The sequence below is a fragment of the Capsicum annuum genome, chromosome 4 (assembly GCF_002878395.1).
Source record: "Capsicum annuum cultivar UCD-10X-F1 chromosome 4, UCD10Xv1.1, whole genome shotgun sequence".
NCBI lineage: Eukaryota > Viridiplantae > Streptophyta > Magnoliopsida > Solanales > Solanaceae > Capsicum > Capsicum annuum.
In genome coordinates this window covers 15297526-15319657 of record NC_061114.1, presented here as the reverse complement: position 1 = coordinate 15319657, position 22132 = coordinate 15297526, and the positions used below count along the sequence as shown (strand labels likewise).

At 34.3% G+C, this 22132-nt stretch overlaps 1 protein-coding gene across 4 annotated transcripts; it reads left to right on the top strand.

Moving 5' to 3' along the window:
* Nucleotides 1-4404: 4404 nt before the first annotated feature.
* LOC107868194 (26S proteasome non-ATPase regulatory subunit 4 homolog) lies at nucleotides 4405-20025 on the top strand. 4 transcript variants are annotated; one of them, XM_016714810.2, is made up of 10 exons: nucleotides 4405-4509; nucleotides 4806-4919; nucleotides 11080-11185; nucleotides 15523-15637; nucleotides 15730-15939; nucleotides 16023-16323; nucleotides 17164-17257; nucleotides 17828-17904; nucleotides 18026-18103; nucleotides 19607-20025. In XM_016714810.2, the coding sequence occupies exons 1-10, from the start codon at nucleotides 4498-4500 to the stop codon at nucleotides 19667-19669; spliced, it is 1170 nt and encodes a 389-aa protein (XP_016570296.1). In that variant the 5' UTR covers nucleotides 4405-4497; the 3' UTR covers nucleotides 19670-20025. The 4 variants fall into 4 exon arrangements, 3 of the variants coding, with proteins under 3 accessions (XP_016570296.1, XP_016570298.1, XP_016570299.1); XR_001673693.2 differs by having other exon boundaries at nucleotides 4448-4509; nucleotides 17164-17264; XM_016714812.2 differs by lacking the exon at nucleotides 4405-4509 and adding an exon at nucleotides 4615-4718.
* Nucleotides 20026-22132: the final 2107 nt, after the last annotated feature.

Genomic DNA, 22132 nt, shown 5'->3' with positions numbered 1-22132 from the left:
TCAAAAGTTGAATAAACCAAAGTACCTAAGTTTTAGCACAACAAATAAAATTACATGCATCACATTGAGCTTCAAGTTGATTACTCGGATAATCACCATTACACGTTCACTCAGAATTACATATATATGACATTTTTATAATTTTCACATTTACCCTTTCTTTCATTAAATTTTCGCATTTGTCACAACATTTTTATATAACTCGAAAACAACAAAACTAATTACTTTGATAATCACCATTACACATCCACTCAAAATTACATATATACTATTTTAAAATGGCCAAAAGACCCTCCAAGCTTTGCCCAAAATCCCAACTACACACTTAATCTTCACGGGAGTCCCATCACCCCCCTGAACTAAACTATTTTTTCATGTATTTATTACCCCTCCAAATGCTGATGTGACAACTTAACCTAAATCATAATGTCTTCGTATTTACACGCGCTGGGCTCACGCCTTCCAAGTCATTTCCCTCTTAAATCTTCATATGGTCCCATTAGCACCCTTTGAGCTTCCTCTCTCTTCTCTCCTCTCTTCTCTCTCTTCCATTCTTCCTTCACGAAATTCCTCCATTATTACATGCAAATTTAGTCATTTTTGTGTATGAATCTACTTTTAGTGATAAAGTTTTGTGGATTTTCGAAGATTTTACATTTGATTGCTGGTTTAATTTAGGAGAGGTACATGTTTTTACCCTAAACTAATTTCATTGTTAGTTAGGGTTTGCCCTAAGCATATGTTGACTGCTTAATAGATTTCTTTTCTTGTAAATAGCAGTATAACTTTTTATAAAGGGAAGGGATTATTATGTCTACGCATGTAGGTGAGAGTTTGAGATCAAAAATTAAAGAGGGTTTTGTGACTTACGCAAATGTTCTGCTAATTTATTTGGTTCTTAGGCTTCCGACGTCGATTGTTGTAAACATAGCGAAAAAAAGAATAGAAGAAAGAAGACAGTGGGAAGTAGTTCACACCATTCAAGTCAACATTGCACTTCTTCACAGTTGAAGATGCCATGAAAATTGTAGTGATGTTGATGTATTTTAAGCAGTGTTTTAACTTAGTCCAGTTGACATGAAAACAATTTCATTTTGTTGTTGGAAAAATAATTTAAGCACTGTATTTTGTTGATGAATGTTGCCTAATGGTTAGGCATTATGAATGTAAATTTATTTTGGTATGAATGATGGAGTTGTATAAAGTTGGAATGTTTTCTTGATGTCATTAGGCATTATTGTTGTGTTGTTTAACTGCAACACAATATTGTTATTACACGATCTAAGTGTAAGCAATAACAAAGCAGTAGCACAATGCTTTGCATAAACAACATTATCATTACAAGATTTTGTAAGCATAAACAATAACATGATGGCAACACAAGACATAACTTTTCAAGTATAACCAATAACATAGCAATAACACAAGACACAACAAGTGTAAACAATAACATAGGAGCAATATGTGACACAATTTTGTAAGTGTAAACAACAATATAGCAATAACACAAGACACAATTTTGAACGTACAAACAATAACACATCAACATTAAAACAAACATCTGAAGTAGACTAGGCAAAAGATACCACAACAAAACATAATCCGATATATTTAGAGAGAGGTATACAAAATCTACACCATAGTAGACCAGATCTAGCAACTACTTTCAGTTCATTTGTTGCTGATGAACATAGCAACAACACAAATCAAAATAAATAAAAATATGTTCCTATTGAACCTATACCATCTCCATCTTCCATTGAGTCTCTTCTCTCGTGTCAAGTTATCAATTTAGACCTGTTTAAGCCATAAATCTTCTTCCAACTCATTGATTTTGTTCACTAATCTTGGAATGATAAAATTTGATCTTGGATCCACTTTTTCTTTGTTCCTCCATAGAAAAAAAATTACATTTTTGAGACTGAAATTTTTTGCAGAAATCAGTACATTAACATAATTTGAATATAAAGTGACAGTAAAATACAATGTGAAATACATACACCATTATAGGGGTAAGACCAAAATCTTCTTCCCGGATTTGACTTCGACCATGAAGTTTGCAAGTCAAGCAAGATACCATGCTTGCATCTCACAACAACGTTGAACATTGGGTTTGATTTATCCATACAAAACTTATTCAATTTTGAATTTGTCATTTTATGAATTCCGACAAAATCGATCATCAAATTACAAACCCTAAATTAAGAGTTGAACCAAATTACACAACAAAGCTCCAAGAATTCAAGTAGAAATTGGGATTAAAAGCTAAAACTTAGGTTAAAGAAATAAAAAAAATGGAAGAAGATGAAGGTGGTAGGTGGACAAAGAGAAGAGTAATATAAAGAAGAGGAAATGACCGTTGCAAGCCATTTTTCATGATTTATTTCTTCAAAATATCATTTAATGATGTGTATTATACAGGTGGAAGGCTAAAATTTTCAATTTGAAGTTGTTGGGACTAAACCAACGCGTCTAGAAAAGGGTGTTCTCACCTTCTTTGCCACATCAGCATTTGGAGGGGTAATAAATACACGATAGTTGAGTGGGGTGATAGGACTCCCGTGAAGATTAAGTGTATAGTTGGGATTTTGGGCAAAGCTTGAAGGATCTTTTGGCCATTTTCTCTATATATAAATTCCACATTTTCCCTTTCTTCCATTAAATTCTACACTATGCTTGATCTTTTTTTTTTTCCTTCACTTTTCGCCTTCGATAACAATCGAAAACAATCTATTACACCAAAAATGTTGTCAACAAAGCTATTCAAAGGTTGAATAAACCCTAGTGCCTGAGTTTTAGCACAACAAATGAAATTACAAGCATTAAGCTTCAAGCCGATTACTTGGGTAATTATCATTACACATCTACTCAGAATTATATATATGCTATATTTTTTTATAATTTACACATTTGCCCCTTTTTCATTAAATTTTCACCTTCATCGCAACATTTTTATGTAACTTGAAAACAACAAAATAATGTACTCAGGTAATCATCATTACGCATCCACTCAAAATTACATATATACTAGTACATTTTTATAATTTTCATATTTGCCCTTTCTTTCATTAAGTTTTAGCATTCGTCACAACATTTTTACATAACTCGAAAACAACAAAATTAATTACGCGGGTAATCACCATTACGCATCTACTCCAAATTATATATATACTACTTTATTTTATAATTTCCACATTTTTTCTTTCTTCCATTATGGTCGAAGCCATCTTATGACTAGAGGGTTCATTTGAACCCCTTCGACGAAAAATTGTACTATTTACATATAGTTAATTTATCTTTTATGTATATATAGTTGATGTTGAACCCCCTTTAGCTAGTTTCGTGAGTTTATTTTTTCAATCTTTGAACTCCCTAAGTGAAAATTTTGGCTCTATCACTATTCTTAGACAACACAAATTTTTGTATGAATTCTCCCTATTGAAGTGCAATCCACTCGATCTTAGATTCGACTCTCGCTCGCAAACTGACCAACCATTGCTTAAGACTCGACTTTCAACCTTGACACCAACTCCCACTTCGGACCCCAACCCCAACAACGACCCGAGAACAAACTTCCAACTTTGATCCCAACTCTCACCTAACAAATATGAGCTCGTATATGAATATTTATATTAGTTTATAACTTTTATGGGCTAGAATTAGACTGGAACTCATAATTACGCAATTAAAACATAATTGATTCAACTTATTTAATATGAATTAAGTTTGTAAATATGGACTAAAATTCTCACCTTTACTCTATATCACGTTATTTCTCCGGAAATTTATAATAATATGCCATAGTTATTGTCCATGTAGAACTTTTGTTATATAAATAAAAGCTTTTCTGACCGAAAAAGAAAAAAACCCAAACTTTACAACAAAAATATTCCTCCCAGTAATCTTACTCACTATTGCTTCTCAACATTTCATTATACACGGTAATTAAAAAATTATAAATTAAATGATGAAGTTTAATATTTTATTTTTTACTCATATTAGTGATAATCATAAAGCATAGAAATGAATGTTAAAATTGAAATTATTATATTATTAATTGTAGAAATAAAATAAAAAATAATTAATTTTAATTGTAGTTTTGACATCCTTAGTGCCTACATGACACATATGTGGCACAACACACTGAAGTATCTACGTAGGCACACGTGTGTGCCATGTAGGTACTAAAGGTGTCAAAATTATACTTTTAATTAGTTTAGGGGTAATAGATAATTCAAGGGCAATAATTGAGTGTGTGCCTACGTAGGTACTAAAGGTGTCAAAATTATACTTTTAATTAGTTTAGGGGTCATAGATAATTCAAGGGCAATAATTGAGTATTTTCTCATTTTAATTTAATAATTAATTAATTAATATGTGACATTTATTTTAGTAAGATATCAACTAAAGTATAAATAGCAGTTACAAATCAGTAGTCCACCAAGTAAAGAAACTAGAGAATTCTCAACAATTTTAACCTCTTGAATTCACTTAACAATGGTGCTTGAGGTTAACTAAACTTTGAAGCTATACTAAAATAAATTAATTAATACTCTAATAATTTAAAATTTAAATATTCAAAGATTATATATAAAAAATATTATAAATCGTAAACATTCTCAAATTAATACCACGAAAAAAAATTTTCATGTTAGGTTAAATTTTATGCAATTTGATTCGAAAACCCTCTTCGTTGTTATCAATACTCCGTTCAATTTGTAAATTCGATTTTTGCAAATTAGGGCTTTTACGTTTTTTTTTGTTTTTCGATTTTAGAATTTTGTTAATTGTTTTTTGTTTTTCAGGCTACAATGATATGTATTGATAATTCTGAGTGGATGCGTAATGGTGATTACCCGAGTAATCGGCTTGAAGCTCAATCTGATGCTTGTAAATTCATTTGCTGTGCTCAAACTCAGGTACTTTGGTTTATTCAACCTTTGTTGGCAGCATTTTGGGTGTAATAGATTGTTTTCGATTGTTATGGAAGGCGAAATGTGGATAAAAGGACCAAGTATAGTGTAGGGTTTAATGGAAGAAAGGGAAAATGTGGAAATTATAAAAAAAAGTAATATATATGTAATGGTGATTACGCGAGTAATCAGTTTGGTTGGCAGTGTTTTAATGATTGCTTTCGAGTTATATAGAAATGTTGTGATGAAGGCGAGAATTTAATGAAAGAAAGGGCAAATGTGGAAATTATAATTATGTAGTATACATGTAATTCTAAGTGGATGCGTAATGGTGATTGCCCGAGTAATTAAGTTTGTTGTTTTCCAGTTATATAAATATGCTATGACGAAGGTAAAAGTTTAATGAAAGAAAGGGCAAATGTGGAAATTATAAAAATGTAGTATATGTCTAATTCTGAGTGGATGCGTTATGGTGATTACCCGCGTAATTAGTTTTGTTGTTTTCGAGTTGTATAAAAATGTTGCGACAAAGGTGAAAATTTAATGAAAGACACGGAAAATGTGAAAATTATAAAAATGTAGTATATATGTAATTCTGAGTGGATGCGTAATGGTGATTGCCCGAGTAATTAGTTTTGTTGTTTCCGAGTTATATAAATATGTTGCGACGAAGGTGAAAATTTAATGAAAGAAAGGGCTAATGTGGAAATTATAAAAAATGTAGTATACATGTAATTCTGAGTGGATGCGTAATGGTGATTGGTGATTGCCCGAGTAATTAGTTTAATATGTTGCGACGAAGGTGGAAATTTAAAGAAAGGGCAAATGTGGAAATTATAAAAATGTAGTATATAAGTAATTTTGAGCGGATGCGTAATGGTGATTGCCCGAGCAATTAGTTTTGTTGTTTTCGAGTTATACAAATATGTTGCGACGAAGGTGAAAATTTAATGAAAGAAAGGGCAAATGTGGAAATTATAAAAATGTAGTGTATATGTAATTCTGAGTGGATGTGTAATGGTGATTATGCGAGTAACCAGTTTTGGCAGCATTTTTGGTGGTAATAGATTGTTTTCGATTGTTGTGGAAGGTGAGAAGTGAAAAAATGGACCAAGTATAGTTTAGCGTTTAATGGAAGAAAGGGAAAATGTGGAAATTATATATAATAATAGTATATATGTAATTCTGAGCGGATGTATAGAGGTGATTACACGAGGAATCAATTTTGTTGGCAGTGTTTTTGGGTATTAACTATTTTTTCAAGTTATATAAAAATGCTGCGATGAAGGTGAAAATTTAATGAAAGAAAGGGCAAGTGTGGAGATTATAAAAATGTAGTATATATGTAGTTCTGAGTAGATACGTAATGGTGATTACCCAAGTAATTAGTTTTGTTGGCAGTGTTTTTGGGTATTAAAGATTGTTTTCGAGTTATATAGAAATGTTGTGACGAAGGTGAGAATTTAATGAAAGAATGTGCAGATGTGGAAATATAAAAATGTTGCATGTATGTAATTCTGAGTGGATGCATAATGGTGATTACCCGAGTAATTAGTTTTGTTTGGCAGTGTTTTTAGATATTAAGGATTGTTTTGGTTGTATAAAAATGCATGACGAAGGCGAAAATTTAATGAAAGAAAGGGCAAGTGTGGAAATTATAAAAATTTAGCATATATGTAATTCTGAGTGGATGTGTAATGGTGATTATGCGAGTAATCAGTTTTGTGGGCAGTGCTTTTGGGTATTAACGGTTGTTTTCGAGTTATATAGAAATGTTGTGACAAAGGCGAGAATTTATCGAAAGAAAGGACAAGTGTGGAAATTATAAAAATGTAGCATATATGTAATTCTGAGTGGATACATAATGATTACGCGAGTAATCAGTTCTGTTGCCAGTGTTTTTGGGTATTAACGATTGTTTTCGAGTTATATAGAAATGCTATGACGAAGGCGAGAATATAATGAAAGAAAGGGCAAATTTGGAGATTATAAAAATGTAGTATATATGTAATTATGAGTGGATGCGTAATGGTGATTACCCGAGTAACCGGTTTGAAGCTCAATCTGATGCTTTTATTCAACTTTTGAATAGCTTTGTTGGCAGCGTTTTTGACCATTATTGATTGTTTTCGAGTTGCTGGTAAAGTTGTTTCCATTTGACCGGGAGGTCATAGGTTCAAGCTTTGGAAACAACCTTTTACAGAAATGCAAGGTAAGACTGCGTACAATACACCCTTGTAGTTGGGCCCTTCCTCGGACCCTGCACATAGCGGGTGCACCGGGCTGCCCTTTATTGATTGTTTTTGAGTTATACAGAATGTTGTTTATCTGTGTTATCGAAGGCGAAAAGTGGAAAGAAAAGGGACCAAGTATAGCGTAGGGTTTAATGGAAGAAAGGGAAAATGTGGAAATAATAAAAAAAAAGTAGTATATATGTAATTTTGAGTGGATAAATAATGGTGATTATGCATTAATCAGTTTTATTGGCAGTGTTTTTGTGTATTAACAATTGTTTTCGAGTTATATAAAAATGCTTCAACAAAGGTGAAAATTTAATGAAAGAAAGGGCAAGTTTGGAAATTATAAAAATGTAGTATATATGTAACTCTGAGTGGATGTGTAATGGCGATTACTCGCGTAATTAGTTTTGTTGGCAGTGTTTTGGGGTATTAATGATTGTTTTCGAATTATATAGAAATGTCGTGACGAAGGCGAGAATTTAATGAAAGAAAGGGCAAATGTGGAATTAAAAAAAATGTAGTATATGTAATTCTGAGTGGATGTGTAATGGTGATTACGTGAGTAATCAGTTTTGTTGACAACATTTTTGGTTGTAATAGATTGTTTTTGATTGTTACGGAAGGCGAGAAGTGAAAAAAAGGACCTAGTGTAGGGTTTAATGGAAGAAAGGGAAAATGTGGAAATTATAAAAATGTAGTTTATATGTAATTCTAAGTGGATACATAATGGTGATTACGCGAGTAATTAGTTTTGTCGGCAGTGTTTTTAGGTATTAACAATTGTTTTCGAGTAATATAGAAATGCTGCGAAGAAGGCGAGAATTTAATGAAAGAAAGGGCAAGTGTGGAAATTATAAAACTATAGTATATATGTAATTCTGAGTAGATGTGTAATGGTGATTACCCGAGTAATCGATTTGAGGCTCAATCTGATGCTTTTAATTTAATTGTGGTGCTAAAATGCAGGTAATAAGTTGTTTATTCAACTTTTGAATAGTTTATTGACAGCGTTTTCGGTCATTATTGATTGTTTTCGAGTTATATAAAATTACTATGTATCGGTGTTATTGAAGGCGAGAAGTGGAAAAAAAAGGGACCAAGTATAGTGTAGAATTTAATAGAAGAAAGGGATAGTGTAGAATTTAATAGAAGAAAGGGCGAATGTGGAAATTATAATCCTTTGAGTGAGTTATTTCCGGACCTCTTCTCAATTAGCACCAATCCAGAAAGTAGGGTCAATGAATGTTGGTCTGCACACGGGTGGAATCTCTCTTTCAGAAGGCTAGTCATTAGATAGGGTGGCTCTCCTACTAGAAAAACTAGAAGGAACTAAACTAGGACACAAATGTACCAGAAAAGATCATTTGGAAACACAACAAGGATGGAAAGTTCACAGTTAATAGTGCATACAAACAAGGGATACAAGGTGGGGGACCTGGAAATATTAACCATCAATGGAAGACAAAGAGCATGTCTTACCCAAGAAATCCTTCAGAAGAAAGGAAGGACGCTAGTCCCCAGATGCTTTCTATGCAACCTGACAGGGGAGACTAATAGTAACTTATTTATGCATTGCAAGTATACAGCTCAACTCTGGGAACTCTTTCTTAACATCAATAGTTATAGTTGGTCCATGCCTAAGCACACAGCTGACTTATATAGTTGCTGGATCAAAAAAGGGGGAAACAAGACTCAGAAGAGGTGGTGGAAGCTGGTTCCATCATGCATATGGTGGTCTATATGGATAGAAAGAAATGGGAGATGTTGTGAAGATAAATCCAATTCCATTCAAAAAGTAAAATGGAATCGTTTAGTATCTTTACTTTTTTGGCGTAAACAATTGTGTATAGTGGATGTAGATGAGATTGTAGATCTAATAGGAAATCTATAATTCTGATTAAGGTTATGTAATTTCTGAAGGTGGCCAGCATAAGGATATGCTGAAGAATACCAATTTACCAATGTTCAAAAAAATGCAATTCTGAGTGGATGTGTAGTGGTGATTACCCGATTAATCGGTTTGAAGCTCAATCTGATGCTTTTAGTTTCATTTGTGGTGCTAAAACACAGGTAGTTTTGTTTATTCAACTTTTGAATAGCTTTGTTGGCAGCGGTTTTGGCTCTTACTGATTGTTTTCGAGTTATATAAAACTGCTATGTGTCAATGTTAGTGAAGGCGAAACGCGGAAAAAAAAGGAATAAGTATAGTCGGTAGGGTTTAATGAAAGAAAGGGAAAATATGGAAATTATAAGAATGTGTATATGTAATTCTGAGTGGATGTGTAATGGCGATTACCCGAGTAACCTGTTTGAAGCTTAATCTGATGCTTTTATTCAACTTTTGAATAGCTTTGTTGGCAGTATTTTTGGCCATTATTGATTGTTTTTGAGTTATATAGAATGCTGTTTATCTGTGTTATCGAAGGCGAAAAGTGGAAAAAAAAGGGGACCACGTATAGTGTAGGGTTTATGAAAAAAGAGCAAATGTAGAAATTTTAGAAATGTTTCATATGTGGTGCTAAAACCTAGGTATTTATTTAACCTTTGATTAGCTTGTTTTTTAGTTATACAAAATGCTATGTATCAGTGTTATTGAAGGCGAAAAGTGAAAGAAAAGGAACCACGTATAGTGTAGAGCTTAATGGAAGAAAGGGAAAATGTGGAAATTATAGAAATGTATATGTAATTCAAGAACAACAATATGTCCAGTGTAATCCCACAAGTGGGCTCTGGGGAGGATAGAGTGTACGTGGACCTTAGTTTCGGCGTTAACAAAGGCGAAAAGTGAATCTTAAAAAGAAGACCAAGTATACTGTAGGTTCGGTTTAAGGAAAGAAAGGGAAGATGTAGAGATTATAAAAAAGCGTATATGTAATTCAAGAAGAAGAAGAGGAACAACATACCCATGGTATCAATGTTAACAAAGGCAAAAAGTGAACACCTTAACAAGGGATCAAGTATAGTGTGGGGTTTAAGGAAAGAAAGGGAAAATGTAGAAATTATAAAAAAGTACATGTGTAATTCAAGATCAACAACAACATACCCGTTACGTAGACCTTGCCCTTATCTTGGGAGGTAGAGAGTTTGCTTCCGTAGACCCTAATTCAAGAACAATAACTAGAAATATGTAACAGCAATTAATATGGAAAAATGAACTGACTAGAAAGAATATCACTGTTGTCTCGGTCTCCTGTGGGGTATGTTGGTGGATAGATAGTATTAGCATTATTCTCGTAGTTCCTAATCCTTGTTCTTCTCTGGTTTCTGCTAATACTGCCTGTTGTTTTTTATGCTTCATTTATCGTGTTATTCTGCTCTGTATGGTATGTTATGCTTTCTCAATTATTTGTTGTGTTCGTTGTTTTATCTCTGTATTGTCTTTTTCAAACAGCCTAGTTATGTGTTACTTGAGCGGAGGGTATTTTGGAAACAACTCTCTATATCCCTGAGGTTGATTGTGTAGACCTTCTCCAGACCCCATCTCTGGGAATACACTCAGTTAATTATTGTTGTTGAACTGTCAAAAGTATGACTAACTGAAATAGTTATTGTTTAGTGTTATCCTCTTCAAGAGGGACTCCATGGGTAATGAGACACCCGCCACAAGTGCTTTGATGCAGTAAGCTCAACATGTTTTGTATCTAGCTTGGGGGCTATAGTGCACCCTCAAATGAGCTTTTGACAGCACTGTTGTGTATATAGTCGATGATTTGTACTTACACGAAGCTTGTGAACTATCAGTAAATATGGGCGCAGTGGTACTCCTCACCTACTGATCACGTGTTTTACTCTTCTTAGGATTTTTTTTCCATGAATATCTGACTCAATGACGTTACAATGTATTTCAGCAATTTCTTACCTTTTAGTAAGCACTAAGTCTACACTCTTGACTGTTCCATTGTTTGATTTGGTTAATCTGTTTGCAGTCAAACCCTAAGAATGCAGTTGGAATATTGACCATGGCTGGGAAAGGGGTTCGTGTATTAGTTACACCTACCAGCCACCTACGGAAGATGTTAGCTTTCATGGACGGTAAGCTTCTCTGCATGGCTATGCTTTCTTTGCAGTAATTAATTACTCTGTAGACGCCATTAAAATTACTTCTATAGGTTTTGCAGCTTGCTATCTTGACATTGGATTTAATGGACGCTAGGCTTAGCAGGAGGTTTATGGTAGTAGGGTAGAAGTTTAGTAGGGAGTAGATTGTTGTGCTGCCTCCTGAAGGTTTAGTGTCACGCCCCCAGAATGGTAGGGGCGGACAAGAACCGCATGAACATCTGCTTTATAAATAACCTATGACATATACGGAGTTATAAAATAATAAACGAGCGGAAGATCTATTGCGAGTTAAATACACATACTATCTGAGTTATCTGGAGAAAAATTGTATTTAATTCTAGGAAGCCTCTGAAGAGTTTACAACACTGTGTTACTAATAACTAGTCAAGATAGGCCCCAAGGTACCCAATTAGCAACCTGTACATATAGCCAAAAGTACTAGACATAATTTGGCTCCAAGTAGAGATGGAGCTCACCCACATACCAGCTGGGGAGGGCTAGGAACCTTAACATGGATATCTATTCACTTGCGGACCTGATCTTGTATTTACAAAGATGCGGCGCCCCCAACATAAGGACGTCTGTACATATACAAAACGTACTGGTATATAAAGCATATATAAAGCAGACAGTATAACATATGGACATATAAGGATGCTCAATGAATCAAGTAACAAAATGCGCAATTGTACATAACTGAATAGTAGAAACTCCTATATGGAACTATAGCTTATGAGCGTATAAGTGACAGATATGTAGTATAAAATGATAGCCTATGCATTTGCCTTGTTAACTTATCATATGACGTCTTATTATGAGTAATTCATCATTATGAAGCGCATGGTGATGGCTTTACTACAAATAATCATATGATGGCCTATCAAAGGCAATCGATGGCAAATATATAGCATATGTTGGTTAAATACTCATTGCTACGATTTTATACGTATAACTGTAATCGCAGTCTGATACAGGATATGCCCCCCATGGGCTCACTATGAGGGTCTGTTTGCGGGCCATATGTGTCATATATTGGCTCGAGTTAGGGGAACCAGTACATGACATTCCAGTTGACTCCAAATATAAATGATGCCACAAGGGCGGGTACGCCACAATGTTTGGGCTCACTATAATTATCTTGTCTCAATTCTGTGCACAGAATTACGTCGCACATGTGTGTCAAGCCAAAACTAGGAATACCCTCCCATCGTAAACTTTTACCAAGTAGTGCTTTCCATATACAACTATTTGGCCCCGTTTGGCCATGAAAATCATAATTTTTCGGAGTTGGAGTTGTGTTTGGCCATGAATTTAAATTAAAGTTGTTTTTGAAATTTTGTGAGAGAAGTTTGAGTGAAAACAAGTATTTTCATGACCAAACACACAGTTTTCACTTTTTTCACTAAAGTGAAATAATTATCCGGGAAAAAGTACAAACTTTTCATGGCCAAACGGCTACTAATTTCTTTAATGGCATCGAGCAATTTAACAGTAGTTCTTTATATCATCATATGACTATATTGCTTATGTGATCCAATATACCAGTGTAACTATACTGTAGCCATTTATTCTAAATATATAGCATGTGATAGATGTACCATATGAACTCTAAGAATTTCTAATGAGCATGAATACAGTCATTTATGACTCTATAGATACTTGACGCGACAAAAGTGAACTCATGAAGGTCGGAGACAAGAAATTTCAAATGGAAAGGGCATGTGGATGTTGTGGCCACATTAGGCATATAGTCACCTGTTAAGACAACCTTCAGTCGTACCTTAACAACGAAGGAGGATTTAGCTTTGCATATCTTTGGTGCTTTCCTAGCTAGCGGTAGAAGTGCGAGTCCCTACCATCTCTATAGATGGGGTGTAATCTTTACACAACTAACTATGAGCTTCCACCCCCAATTGGTGAGCAAGTAATCCAACATTGTCAACTACATATACAGTACTTATATATCATCAATAACTCGTGAATTCATATACCAAGTTGTTCCAATACTTTTTACTTATGCCCAAAGTTAGTCAAGTTTCTTAACAATTATCCGGAGTAAATCCTTTAATTTTTCTAACATGTGTAATTCAATACCAAATCTGTCCAGTTGGTAAGAGTTCCCAAAAATTCTATTTTTTCCACAATTTCATCTTTTCCCCTTTTTCAAGAATCCTAGTTATAAGACACATTTCAAGAAGTAGCACGAAATTCAAATCGAATATCCCAAATACTTATCCATAATCATATTCAAGAGAGGGATGGAGAATTTACCTCTTGGGGTTCACCCTAACTATCGATTATTGAAATCACTTCTTCTAGATCCTTTGAAATTGACATAGAAATCTTTTAATTTGCCTGATCCTTAAGGATCCAGGTGATTCCTTCCCTTTTAATCTCCTCATCCACCAAATTTTTTGCTTACTAGTTGCTGCATGAACGGAGAAGAGGAAGAGAATTGAGCCGCATTAGTATGTAGTAGTATGTAGTAGCACCTGCATGCTTTCTTGATTTCCTTTTTCCCAACCAAATATCCCTTTACTAATTCACTTCACTTGTGTAGTATAAGGAAAGTCAAAGTGGCCCCCGTCACTTACTAAATATGAAATAGTTCAAAAGAAATCCACTTAATTTGTGTAAACATATAATATATGCACACTTCATAATAGTACCATAGGTAAGTTTTACACTTTTAACTATAAATAAATCCTTTTGTGAAGTCATCCTCATATACCTTGTCAATAAATCCTTTGTGAAGTCATCCTCATATACCTTGTCTTTACTTATAGCTTCTGAAAAATTCAGAATAGGAATCATTTTTATAACTCCTTAGAAATTCTTAATATCACATTATTAATTCCACTGGAAGGTAAACGCGACGATCACCAATTCGGTATATAGCGCGCCCCGTAACTCTTTATAAATTAAGAGTTGTCCTCGTCTAGAGTATTAAACTTAGATTCAAAATTTTTCGAGGTGCTACATTTAGGGTGGTTGGTTTCTATCATAGTACTAGTCGCATCCTTGTAGTTCTTGCTTTTGCTATCATTCATCGTATGTTTTTTATGCTGTTTCGATCGCATATTTTTTTGCTGTTATTATTGTTCCTTTCGTGTAGGCTTTGCACTTCTTTCTTTATTGATTGTTATGCTCTCTTCACTGTTTTTTCTTGTCCTTGGATTTAATGCACTTGGGCCGAGGGTCTCCTGCAAACAGCCTCTCTACCTCCACTAGGTAGTGGTAAGGTCTGCATTCAATCTACCGTCCCCAGACCCCGCTTGTTGGAATTCACTGGGTATGTTGTTGTTGTTGTTGTAGGTTTAGCAGAACTTTTGACATTTTGATGTCGAGAGCATGTATGGAAGATTAATGATTGGTTCAGAATTATGACTATCTGCGGTTCTAGTGCTACTTGTGTAGGATCTTGACAAAGGTTTTTCCAATCTTTTCTAGGTAGACCTCTAGATTCGTTGATGTTCGATCGCGTGTGGCTAAAAATACTTGTTTCTTCCTATCCAGGCTATTTCTTCTTTACCATTTGTGATTTTGATAAGAGGGTTTCCAATATCCTCAATATCACCATGCCATTTTGTGATGAAGCCTACTTATACCCTTCATAAATTTAAAAAAATTATCTAAAAAATTTGCAGGTATGTGATATCGGTTAAAAGAGAAAAGAAAATGTTTTTTTTTCTTTTTAATAAGATGTAATAAAAGATAAGCTGGTTCCTACACTTTGTCTTGTAGCATTTTTAGCCCTTTATGGCAAAGGCAGAGGCGGAAGCTTTCAAATGCCAGAGGAATGAAAGAAAAGAAACGAATTGAGAAGGATGATTTTCTTAGGATGAAACAAGGGGTGCAGGATAAAGACCTGCGGGTATGTGATATCTGTAAAAACCTATATGTACATCAAATTGGGAGAGGGAAAGAGTGGTAGTGAATAAAAGCCCAAATTTGGAACTGAAAGGACTGGTAATGCCTAAAGGGTTGGGGAAAAAGTTGAGGATTTCTCTTTGAACTTCTCATGAAGATCCTCAATTTGGCTTTCCTCAATTTTTAACTACTCCTTTGTATGTTGTGTTCATGCATTTGCAATCACAATAGAATGTCCATTGGCTCCCTATTACCCTTCTGAAGAAGACGGCTGTGGAAAGATAAATCTCAAAAGCAGTGTATTCTTGCTGTAATGTCTCTGTATTATACTCACATCCTTGTCATCTTCAGATATTTGTTAACTATACATTGTTTACTAAGCTCCTTTTGATAGTTCCATTTCAATTTCTTATGTGATTGGCCCTTTTTTATCTTTTCAGGATTAAATATCGGTGGTGAGGTGAATTTGGCTGCTGGACTCCAGGTGGCACAGTTGGCGCTGAAGCATCGGCAAAACCAAAAGCAGCAGCAGAGGATCATTCTTTTTGCTGGAAGGTGATGGTTTTTTCCTGGGTAGTCTTTGCTACCACAGCTGTTTGACTTTTTTTTTTTTTTTTTTTTCTGTATTGACGTTTCTATTTGTTCAGCCCTGTTAAACAAGACAAGGAGGTCTTGGAGATGATTGGAAGAAAGTTGAAGCATCATAATGTGGCTCTTGATGTTGTTAGTTTTGGTGAAGAAGATGCGGGGAAGGCTGAGAAGCTTGAGGCATTAGTTGCTGCAGTCAACAACAGTGATAACAGTCGCATCATTCATATTCCTCCTGGTGCTAGAGATCTTTCTGATGTGCTATTTAGGTTGCTAGAAATATTTTACCGTCTCTTACTCTAACTTCAAATAACATTCATAATATATCATGTTGTTCATCTGAAATTGGCAGTTCTCCTCTCTTTGCTGGAAATGGATTTGCTGAAGCTATTACTGCAGCTACAGTTGCTGCTAAGGCATGGCCGGACTATGATTTTGGTGTTGATTTTAACTTGGATCCTGATCTTGCTCTGGTACTTCGTGCCTCAATGGAGGAGGAAAAGGCTAGACAAGAAGCAGCAGCTAAGAAGGCTGCAGAAGAAGCTGCAAAACATGAAAAAGGAGAAGCCCAGTCAACTTCCCAGTATGTTATAATGACTGAAAATTTCAGTGCCAGAAGGTCTAAAACTGAAAACAAGGCAGCTGATCTAATGGTGGGTATCTCACTATTTTAGAAATTTCTGAGGAGTTTTTGAGTTATTAGAAAAATTGGAGATGAAAAGAAGAAACTGGTATTCTTTTGAATGTTAATTTTTTGTCAGCTATTTTAATTTTGGGTGGGAAGTGAGGGTCCCATTTATGGGCACATCACATATGTAAGTTAAAATGCTAGGCCCTTTTGGAGCAACCATTAAGGCGGTCTCCAATTTTGCTCGGCCTATTGGAGCTTGGGACTGATAAGGAGATTTGAGTCTCTATTAGGGATTTTACGCACGACCAACTATGGCTAGAAGACCCAGCCTTATGGTGTGTGGGTGTTAAGTTCCATATTGTCCTAGTGGCAGGTGCCATTGATTGCTCAAATTTGGGTAGGTTGCAACTTGACAATAGCCCACATCCTTAATCCAATGTGGGAGTCTGACATTTCTCCTCCACACGCCTAGGCTGGGCATTTGGAGCATGGACAATATAACACAGGCCCAACTTTGGGTAAACCAAGTATAGAGATGGGTCTTGTTCTGAAACCATGTGAATAAAGATGCACTATGGGCCTAACTTTACCCCAAAAGTTAGCCCACGAGGCGAGGATTGCCCAATGCCATATAAGGAGACAATAACCAGTACCCTCAACCATTGAGACTGTCAAGACGGAGCATACTTATATGTAACTATGATGTCTTCTAGCATTTTATTTTATATACCTAGCAAAGAAACTTCTAGAGATTGAAATTTTCAAGAAAATGAGTTAAAGCTTGAAGGTTTTGTAATGCCTGGCCTTTTGCCACTCCACAATGAAACTAACTCCTTAAAAATAAATTGATCCCTTCCAACAGGATGATAATGATCTGTTACAACAAGCAATTGCAATGTCGATGGATGTTTCTTCCTCCAGCATTGCTACAAGAGACATGGAAGCAGATTTTGAAGGTATCAGGTTGGTCATTGTATTTGCATGCCAAGTTCTTTTGTTGGTTTATGTCATTAGGTCATAGAAATGCGTTTCTAAATTTTAGCAAGCCTACCTGAATGCATTAGTTCATTTACATTATTTCAAGTTCTTTTTACTTGCCGTTTCAATTGATTTCTAGTATATGGTGAATTTCACCAACTGCTATTACATACATTGTATAGTATATGCCTGCCTCACTCTTGGGGAATTTCCGGTAATTACCCTTTCATTTTCTTATAGTTTGCACTTAGCATAATGTATTTGAAACAAGAAGATTATGAGAGTTTTAATGTAAAATATTTTTGAATAACTGCCTTTTAACCATACTTTGCCATCCTTTTTATCGTCCAAAATGATCTTTAAATGACAAAAGGTGTAAATACATGACACTGTTAATTACCTCTTACATGACCTTGGTTAGTCCTATCAAAATTTTAATTGCTACAAAGGGCTGCAACTGTGCAGAATCCTTCTTACTACGTCAGCATTCGTGCAAGGGTGCTAAGTTGTGCTTTTCTGATATGCCCTGTTGCTTCTTATGCTTGCAGCTCTTGAATTATCTGTGCAGGACAGATGTGACCGAATGTTGGCCGATCAATCATTCGTGTCATCATTTCTTGCTAAAGTAAGTTTTCTATGCTGAATAAAAGATGACACTCCTATTAGTATCATCACAAAGTATCTGCTTTTATCCTATGGATATCAAACTAAATATCTCCTTTGGTTTTCATTTCATGTTATGTTAGCTTACCCGGCTTCCAGGTGTTGATCCGAATAACACTACAGTTAAAGATTACCTTGCTTCTATGCGAGGCCAGCCTGAGGTGTGTTAATTTGGTTGATCGTATTATGTTAAAAATTATGCTGTTAAAGTTTTGTGTGGTGCCATGTCTATTTGTAATTTATTTTGCGTGTTTATATGGTCATATTGTTTATAGATTTCTAGCAATTTATCTTCTTTGTTTAGTGGTGACAATAAGTTAAATATGCTCGTTCAGATATCAGAACAGACGCACTCCTTGAATTTCAGAAATATATTCTAGGGCTTGAAAGTTAATCTAAGAACTGTGGCACCAGAGACATCTGGGCACACCTACTGCATTACGTATATACAACAACAACAACAACAACAAACCCAAACAACAACAACAAACCCAGTGTATTCCCACCTAGTGGGGTCTGGGGGGGTAAGATGTACGCAGTCCATACCTCTACCTCTGAAGAAGTAGAAAGGCTGTTTCCGATAGACCCCCGGCTCAAGGCACGAGATACCACACAAACATACTGCATTACGTATATAGTATATCTAAAAGGCAATTCAAGGTTTTTTTTTTGTTCAGACTAATTGGCTGAAAGTGATGATGTATATAACTGTCTTTTAGGTTTGCGGAACACCTTTTATTTTACTAGATCCCTTGATCATTTCAATTTTTACACCTTGCTAACGATCCAAAAAAGATAAAGAAAGAATCGTAGAAAAACTTTTAGACTAAGCTGAGATCATTCTTGAAGTAATGAAGTTTTATACCAGACCCTTGCGGAAGAAAGTCAAGCGCACCAAGTGTGTGTGATAACTAGAAATTCACAATTCTAAAGAGTCTTGATTTTCCCTTAGAAAGCATGTGGCTGAACCAGATCGACTAAAGGCCTTGGCTTAGAGCGAAACTAGGGCTGAAAGGATCAGAGTTGAAAAAATTCTTTGACTGAGTAGATTGACTATTTCATACTTCTGACGCCGACTCATCTTGCTTGGAAGTCTTAAGAATGCAGCAAAACTAAGGTTTCCTCTACAGTCAATTGTGGGAAAAGTACATCATCTGCGAATCATTCTTAAAGAAGCGGAAGGCAAGAAAGAGAGGTGACCAATAAGATGGAAGGCACAAAAGGAACTGGAGTTTGTGTTTTTCGTAGATTTCAGCTATCTAAATTTAACTAAGGAGAAAGATGCGCGAAGGAAATAGAATTATTGAAAAACTAATTCCCTAGCATGTGAATGATGTTATATTGATTTATGTGCCTTCTCTCTGTGCTATATTCCTTAATCCATTAGGCAGTTAGTTTCCTGTACTGTCACACACTTCAAATCTAAGTTGCTCGGGCTCTCCAAAAATGTTTCCACACCCGTATCGGGTCCTTCAAAAATACACTATTTTTGGAGGATCCGACACACATGACACAGCCGTCAACATTTTTGAAGAGTCCTAGCAACATAACTTCAAATGGTATTTGACCCCTAATCTCATGTTTCCTGTGGACATACCGAGAAACATCGTTGTATATTTAGTTTTCATTATTATTCCATCTCATTTGTGTCTATTTCATCGTAGCACAAGGGTGAGAACAAGGAACAACAGGAGGACAAAGAACAGAAAGAGGACAAGAAGTTATGATGCCCAAATCTTATTGTGTTCATATCATATGGATGATGTTCAAATGGTATAATCAAGAAATGGTAGTGCTCTTTTTGTGGAAAAGAAATTAAACTAGTACTTGTTAGTTGTTACCCTTAGCCTTGTTTCTCAATTTGAAAAATTGTATATTGTACTGAGAAAATGTCAATTCTCCAACCTGTGTTTACTATTTTCTCTCTTTTGAAATATTGCCATTGCATGAGGTAATTTGAGTTTGGCTCTGTATTTGATCTCATATTTTTGTTGGTTTATTAGAGTTGTAAATATAGATGATGTTTTTAGCGACCTTATAAGTTGGTTAAACTGACTTATACGTAACTTTTGACTTATTTACATATTGGTAGATATCAAAGTCCGTCCCCCTGTAAGTTGATGAAAATATCACCGGTGCTTATAAACTAAGCTAAACGCTGTAACTTGTTGGTTAAATTGGCTCATATGTAACTTTTGACTTATTTACATATTAGTAGATATCAAAGTGCCTGTAAGTTTACATATTGAACCTCTCTGCTTGTTCCCATTTGTAAAATGAACACTTTTATTTAGCCTTTTGTCATTTGAATCCTTCAATTCAATAAAACTCAATATTTTGAACCCTTCTTATGGATATGTGGCATTAAATTGCTGAGATAGCAAAACGTGTGTTCGAGTTGGCAAATCGCGCGGATGATTCGGTATTTTTAATTTTAAAATATTTTTAAAAATTTTAAAAATAATTTTTTTTAAAAAAAGGTTTTAAATTTCAGCCCCCCAAACCAAAAATACAGTCACTTCTTTTTATTTTTTATTTTAATTTTTCTCTCTCAATTCAATCTTTTCATATTTTTGTAGACTAAAATTTAAATTTGAATTGAAAAGTTGGTGTTAGTGGATATTGAAAAATTAGCGAAATTCATGAATAAGCTTGAAAAAACTCAATTTTTTTGTGGATTTGTTAAAGATATTTGAAAATTAGAAATTCATTATGTTTGTATATATGAATTTATAGTTGAAAATTTAAATTAGTTGGAGAGGAATTTCAATTATTTAGATTGAATTTGATACTTAATTTGACAGCAAATATAAGAACATGATTATTTAAATTTTCTTACAATTTATAAAAAATTTTATTTAACTAAATTTATTTTAATATTTAATTTTTTATGTGGCATTTAAAAATGACATGGAATTTAATGTAATATTTAAAAATGACATGGAAGCCGACGTGGAGGCGGTTGTGTTACACACACCAAAATAGGATTTAAAATATTGAGTTTTATTGAATTGAGGGGTTCATATCACAAAGGGCTAAGTAGAAGTATTTACTTTACAAACGGGAATAAGTACAAGGATCCCCGAGACTATTTAGTCTGTAAACTAAGCAAAATGCTATAAGTTGATCATAGTTATAAATATAGATGATGTTTTTAGCGATCTTATAAGTTGATTAAATTGACTTATACGTAACTTTTGACTTATTTATATATTGATGGATATTAAAGTGCCTATAAGTAGATGGAAATATCACCAGTGTTTATAAACTAAGCAAAACGCTATGAGTTGATCACCATTAGCTTATGGCCTTTTACCTTATAAGCATTTTTAGTTCAACAAAATGTGAAACGAAGAAGCTTTTTGCATGGTCATAGAAACTTTTTAATAAGGATAAAATTTAAGTTTAAATCATTTTCAAATTTAAAAAATTATATTTTCTTAAAAACAGTTGAAAATATTGTCAATTGAAACCAACTGTAAGGGATTGTTTGGTTCAAGGATTGGGTTACTCCGGTTTAAATTTTGATTTTTGGTTTATAATCTAAATAATTTTCTCACATAGAAAGTGAAATATGTTGTCGAGGATTTATCGGAATTAGCCTATCTATCTTTACGGGGTATAGAGGTAAAATCTGCGTACTTTCTATCTTATGTGTGGGATTACTTCGAGTATCTTGTTGTTGTAGAAAGTGACAAATGTTATCTAGTTTATAATTCCGATTTTAATTCTATCATTATAGTCCTGGAAAGAAAATCCAGATTTAATGCCAAACAGCTCCTAAGTAATAAAAAGATGAAAAACTAACATAAACATACATCTTAACTTACCATATAAATATAAATTTTCACCCTTACAAAGTACATACAAAAATCTCAATTGATTATCTATCTTCATTGGATGCATCAAAAGCTAAATTATGTATCTCGACAGATTCAAAATCGAAAAAAAAATATCAAGAGCTAATTTTGTGTTATGTATCTAGACAGATCTAGAATCGAAAAAGAAATATATCGGGAGCTAATTATATATCTCTAAAGGAAAAAATGTATCTTCGTTAGATGTATCAGAAGCTAATTATGCGTCTAGACAAACAAATCAAGATTTTCATCAATTATGTAAAATATCGAATTTTTCTATGATTAAAAGCTTCAGTTCTATGGAATTTATGTGGTTTACCCAAAAAAAGT

Bases quoted from the DNA above. Each gene is read 5' to 3' on its own strand.
- LOC107868194 (XM_016714810.2), top strand. The intron at 17,258-17,827 runs GTATCAGGTTGG...TTATGCTTGCAG, and splicing joins CATGGAAGCAGATTTTGAAG to CTCTTGAATTATCTGTGCAG. The intron at 18,104-19,606 runs GTGTGTTAATTT...ATTTCATCGTAG, and splicing joins CTATGCGAGGCCAGCCTGAG to CACAAGGGTGAGAACAAGGA.